The sequence below is a fragment of the Mus pahari genome, chromosome 1, assembly GCF_900095145.1.
Source record: "Mus pahari chromosome 1, PAHARI_EIJ_v1.1, whole genome shotgun sequence".
Lineage (NCBI taxonomy): Eukaryota > Metazoa > Chordata > Mammalia > Rodentia > Muridae > Mus > Mus pahari.
The window spans coordinates 100,223,152-100,229,494 of NC_034590.1; the positions used below are offsets into that span (position 1 = coordinate 100,223,152).

The 6,343-nt window shown below is 48.4% G+C and overlaps 1 protein-coding gene across 3 annotated transcripts in view; it reads left to right on the plus strand.

Moving 5' to 3' along the window:
• Btbd16 (BTB domain containing 16) overlaps positions 1-6,343 on the plus strand; it is a 48,049-nt gene that overhangs the window by 2,643 nt on the left and 39,063 nt on the right. For 2 of the 3 annotated variants that reach the window (XM_021220841.1, XM_021220850.1), the window contains exons 2-4: positions 51-199; positions 4,651-4,724; positions 5,889-6,032. In XM_021220841.1, coding sequence (XP_021076500.1) covers positions 51-199; positions 4,651-4,724; positions 5,889-6,032 — 367 coding nt within the window. Of the gene's footprint in view, positions 1-47; positions 200-4,650; positions 4,725-5,888; positions 6,033-6,343 lie in introns of all 3 variants that reach the window. The other variant, XM_021220847.1, reaches the window with a different exon arrangement.

The window sequence follows — 6,343 nt, forward strand, 5'->3', positions numbered from 1 at the left end:
CTCTCTCTCTCTCTCTCTCTCTCTCTCTCTCTCTCTCTCGGATCAAGCAGCGCAAGACTCGGCTGGAGCGCCAGATTGTTGGTGCAACCAACCGATGGCGTTTTCCCCAAGACCATTTCTGCGGAGACCTGTTGGCACTTTCCCAGATGTGCAATGTTTTGAACGTAGACCTTGACGAGGCTCTGAAGAACCCAGACAGGTAGGGAGGGTCAAACGGCCATGACAGGGAACGGCAGCCAAAATGGGAAGGGGGAAGTGTTGATGAGCAGACCACACTGACTGGAAGGTTCCGGACTGCTACAGGCTCGTCTGTAAGGAAGCTTCACTCGGGGGCCATCCATAGGGATGGACAGGGTCTGAAGAGACTCCTCGCTCTGGCCAGGTCTGTCAGTGTGACTAATCCTTTATAGATGAACTTCGGACCCTCACAGGATTCTAAATTTTCCATCCAGAGACCAAATGATCTCTGGAAAAAGCTCCGTGGCTTAGTGTTTGGATGTTTCTCATGGATTCCCGTTTTCACCCAGCCTCCCCTTCCCCCTTCCAGTAAGTAGGTCAGTAAGTAGTCAATAAGTAGTCAATAAGTAGTCAATAAGTCCCAGCCTTGGGCTAGACTATCACGTCTCCGCATTGTGAGCTCTCCCTGTCCAGGGGACCCAGCAGTGGACCTTACTGCAGAAGGGTCCCTTCACTTCCTGGTGCCTTTGCCCTGGCTTTTGATACCACTAAACTCTGAACCGGCAGTGCCTGTCTCACGGGTTCATGGTTAAGTCCGGCTAAGCAAAAGCTGCCCCCTGGAGCAGTATCTGACATGGAAGCTCTACTGCCATAGAAGATCCATGCTTGTTGAGAGACTGGTCCCATGTGACCGGTAGCCAGTGGCTAAACCTCACTCAGCCTCACTCTCCTTACCTGTGAAATGGGTATGATGGAAACTCCTTTGAAAACTCAATGGATAATTAAATCTGCTGCAAGATATTAGGGTATATTAGAAACCCTTATTATTAGTCTTACAAATAGTAGTAGGCTCTGAATATATTGAGCGTTTGTCTTGGTGGAGTTTGCCCCGGTGCGGGTTGGGAAGGTGAATTTTCTTCCATGAACACAGATCACAATTCTGTCTTTGTGATGGGAATCTATCCTTGGGGCTGTGAAAAGCTCTTGGGAAGCACCATAAAGGTTCTATTTATTTTTGTTTATTTATCTTTTATATTGATAGACAACATTTAACTTAGGTAATAAAGAATGTATTCTCAGTGACACTGTTTACCTTCAGACACCAGGAGACTCTCTGGTGTCACCTTCCAAGGCCAGCGTGTATAGAAGCGCCTGGAATAGTATTGTGCAGCACACATGTGTCTCCCAAAGCTTACACAGTTCCCCAGCCCTGCCCCATCAGTAAAGTCTTGTCCCTGTCTCCTGGGTTGTAACTGTGGCTTCCCCTGGGTTCATTGTCAGCTTTGACAGAAGCCAGATCAAACTGTAGTAAATGTGTCACACCAAAGGCCACTCAGCCCCTGGCTCCCCGCTCCCAGTTATTTTGGGTGTGTAGCTCTGCCTTGCTCAGGTCAGTGGCCTGCATGTCATCCGGCTGGCCAGCTCTGCTTGTTGTGTCTATGGGTTTCTAGGGCGTGGGGGAGGCTGCTCACTCCTAAACACTGTGCAGAGTTAGGGGCTGAGAGACACAACGTTGTTGACTCCTTCAACACAGTTCTAGTTTCTTATCTGCAAGCTGAATATGTTCTCCTATGTGATAAAGTCCTGGAAAGACCTTGAACAGATTCACTCAGTAAAAATAAGCCAAGCTGCCTTGGGGGTGGGGTGGGCATTCTGGCACATGTGGGCACACTGTCAATTACCCTATAGGGATGGTGCTGCCCAGCCAAGACTTAAAGGAAGGACCCTTCCGCTAAGGATCCAGGCATGCTGGGAAATGAGCCCAGGGTCTGCCCTTGCTGGCCTCTGGCTGGTGACCCTGGAAGATGTTTTCCTTTCATCTGGTCTGCAGTGCCAAGTCTGTATCTAGTCTGGAAGGTCCTGAAAAGCAATGAAGATGGTAATAGGAGAGACCTTGCTTTTCTATCCGCATACAGTTCTGGGAGAGGGATATTAGGGCAAGCGAACAGGCTATACGGGAAACAGGAGCAGATATCAGCCAAGCGGGGCTCAGTTACGGTAGGCCCCCCCAGTCATTCGCCTTTCTACTCTGCCCAGGCTTTTTGCTTGTTTGTTTGTTTGTTTTCAAGACAGGGTTTCTGCGTGTAACCACCCTGGCTGTCCTGGAAATCTCTTTTTAGACCAGGCTGGCCTTGAACCCACAGAGATCTGCCTGCCTCTGCCTCTGAGTACTGGGATTAGAGACTTGTGCCACCACACCCTGCCAGGCATCTTTGTTTTATAAGGAAAAGCTCTGAGACCAAGAGGCAGATCCCAAGGCCATGTGGAAGAAAACGAAGGGTCTGAGACCCAGGTCTGTGTAGTTCTGCCCAGTTAGTCAGACTGGAGTCTTTGACGCCCTAAGCATCAAGTCAACATTCTCTCTCATATGTGGCTTGTTGCAGGAGGCCTATCCATCCATGAGAAACTTCCTGAATCCCTTTTCTCTTTCTTGATCATGGGCCACAACTTCAGGGGGCAAGTGCCAGCCTATGAGTCTATTACCATTGCTCCCTGCCACATCTTCACAGGGCATCTCTCCTCCTGGTGAGTGAAGGGATGTTGACTCTACCAGTGATCCCAAAGTGAGCCTGCATCTTGAGGTCTACAAAGCACTTATAGTAAACAGCTATCACACCCAGGAGAGGCAGTGTGGCCATTTGGTCATTTGGCATCTCCTGGCTCAGCTGGTACTAGGGATGTTTGTGAGGTAGGTTGAGCTCATGGACAGTGTCCTGTGTTTTCCAAAACCCACGCCCGCCATTTAAGGCGATGGTCTGAACTCTTAACCCTGCCTGGCTTTTCTCAGACATGTGAGGTGATTGAGGGAAGGGATGAGGGTGGCTGGGTCCAGTCTATCACTCCTAATGGGTAAACAACTCAGGCTCCCAAGTGCCTTTCTGAGGTTGAGTCACCTGCAGCCACCTCTGACCTGGAAAGGGTGGCATGCTGTCACTATTATTCCGGAAACAGGCTTCCACCCAAACCGCCTCCATGCACCTGGCTCACGAGGGCTTCTGAATCACTGGGAAACAGCATTCTCAAGTGGACATTGGGTTACACAGACCAGATGTGGGCCACGAGCATCCCTTGGCTGGCTGGCTTTCTTGGGATGATCGTCTTCTGGGAATGTGACTCACATTTTAGTTTATTTCCACACTCTGCATGTGTAGTACATAGCGTCTGTGAAAAACATTACCAGGGGTGCTATTCATACTCACAGACTCAACTGACACTGACCGAACACATGCACGGTGACTTGTGCCAGCGTCACAGCAGTAAACAGGCACCCTGTCTGTTATGCAGAGGGCACAGGAATAGGCAGGCAACCAGAAGACATTGCAGGAGTTTTAATGGGACAGTCTTGGGGTGCATAGGGGATAGGGGGTGCTGGCCCAGAGAAAGCAGCAATGAATCTTTTCCTAGAAAATTAATAAGAGCCCTCAGAGAGAGGCAGGAGAACCCTCAGCACGGGAATGGGGTCTGTGAGTGTGTGGGAATTGCATTCATGAAGCCAGAAAGGGATGCAGCAGAGTGGGGGGGGGCACAAGGCAGTAGTGAGGCAGGAGAATGTAGCTTTGAGTCTATAGGGACTCAGTGGTGGATCCCCAACAGGAGAGACAAGACCAGATCTGTGTGTTGTGTGGGGTGTGAACCCAAGGAGGAAAATGCTGGAAGGGTGGGAGACAGGCAGTGACTAGGGAACAGAGTAGGGTTTGAGCTAGACTGTGAAATTAATTTTCAGATGTCCTGAGACTGGCAGCATATGACTGACATCAGCTAATATCGTAGAAAAGAACACTCTGTGCTCTTCCCCAGGAGATATCTATTGAGCACCTACTGTATACCATTGCTTTAGAGACGTCCAAAGGAAATGCCATTCTACTGGCAGGGGTAGCCTTGAATACCTCCTTGGCAAGTCAAGCTTGCCAGCAGAAGTAGGGATCTGTGTTTTGGGGTCAGCCTTACTAAGAATTGAGAAAACTCTCACAAAGAGAGAGCTGTGATAAGGTGATGTTTTAGGGATGGATGCTGTAAGGAGAGATGATGTAGGGATGCTCTAATGATGTATATTGTGGGGATGGATGATGTAAGGATAGTGTATGGATGGCTGCTGTGGGGACTGATGTTCTAATAAACTACACAGTGGGATGAGTTGTGGTCCAGTTTTGGAACCCTGCCATGAAACACTATCTTAAAGTTGGTGAGCAATAGTAACCATATCGGGAAGAAGAAACAGGTACCCCAGGTCACACAGCCAAACTAGCACCAACGCCAAAACCAGCTAGATGGAGCTATATGACAGTCTATCTGGTGCAGAAATGTACGGTTTGGGGCCATTGTCCCTCTTTCTCCAGCTCCTGGCTCACATAAGACATACAGAGCTTGTCACCTACACCTTTTATGACTTTTATAGTTAGCCAAAAAAAAAAAAAAAACCAAACCTGACTTAATATTAACTTCTGGGTCTTCTGTTTGTATTTTCCCCTCAAGATTATGTATTTCAAAATTCCAGAAGCTTTTCTCTGAAAATATCATGAACAGTGGCACCCAAAGTGGGGAAGCAGGTGAGTTGTCACCAGTGGATTCAACCAGAACTATGCTGACGTCATGGGCCTCCTATGGTCCCAGTGGAAGGGAACCAGCCATTGGCAGGTCTCTGTTCCGTGGACCACGATTCTCATGTACCACAGTGTCTAACATAAGGCAGGTGCCTGTAAACTGTCCCCTATGTGTGATGAGTAGAGCAGCATACATATATGCATGTCACAGTGGGTACACAAAGACAAACACACTGATGTCAATAAGTAGCCTGAGGGAAGTCTAAACATGGCTTTCAGGAACAGGGCAACTGAGGTTTTGTCCCTTTGGGATTTAGCCAGTCATGACTAACATCCAGCTTGACACTTTCCCCAAAGGACTTTCCTGTGATAGGAGCATAAATCAGACTAGGAGAAAGGCCCACTGATCCAGGTGAGGAAAGTGGGAAGTTACTATGGTAGGGTTTCCCTACCTCTTGTTATGCTGGAGACTGAGTCTGGCCCTCAAATATACCAGTTGTACACTCTCCCACTGAGCCATGCCCCTACTCCAGAGTCAGCCTCTTAAAGGAGTTTTTCAGGGTTAAGCCCCACGGAATGGTTGCCTGAGGTCAGAGACAGCCTCTTTCCAAGGGAAAGCCAATAATTTATTCTCATCTGCCAACTCTAATGTACCTAGAGAAGCAATCTGAGGCCTTTTTACATCGAGGAGAAAGGATACTAGGATTGATTAGTGATGTCTGCCATGTAATGGCCATCTTCAAATTTGAGATTGATGTTCAGAGAGGAAGAATTCTGTTCCTTTCTATAGTCACCCCACATATATGGGACTTAAAAAAAAACCATAAAGTACCTGAGGTCGTCCAAGATATAACATGCAAATTCAGTTTTTTAACTTTAACCTGAAACAATATCTTAAGTTCATAAATGACAGTATCAGGGAGAGGGCACAGGTACATGCCTTGGAAATCTACAACTTTGTCAACGGCTCTAGAAACACTGATTGCCATAACACTGCTTGTGCAGTCCCCCTCAAAGCCAGCAAGTGCTTGGCCCCACACTACACTAAGACCTCAACAAGCCACTTGTTCCCGTGGTCTGCTGAATAGCTACAGCTGTTGTGGGGGAGACTACGCATCCTCAGGCAGCAATGTTCCTGAACTGACCAAGCATCATTCTCTCTCTCCTCAGACGTGATCCTTGAATGCCTCGGCTTCAAGTGGGAACTCCACCACCCTCAGATTTTTCAGTCTGAGACCTTGGCCAAGCTCTACCTGACAGCCTTGATACAGAATACAAAAAGCTCCCAGAAGGAGCTGGACAAACTTCAGAAAGGTAGTCTTCCCAAGGGACCTGGGACGGGAGCCGCAGATACCCTTGGCATTCCGGGAACCCAGCTTGGCCTGTGGTCCTCGTTAATGACGAATCTTGTTCTGCAGTGTGAGCTCCACCGTGTGTCGAGTCTGCTTCCTCATTCCTTGGAATGGTCCCCAAAGCCAGCCAGCATGCTGGTCAGGGTGGGTGTCTTAATCAGGGTTTCTATTCCTGCACAAACATCATGACCAAGAAGCAAGCTGGGGAGGAAAGAGTTTATTCAGCTTACATTTCCATACTGCTGTTGATCACCAAAGGATGCAGGACTGGAA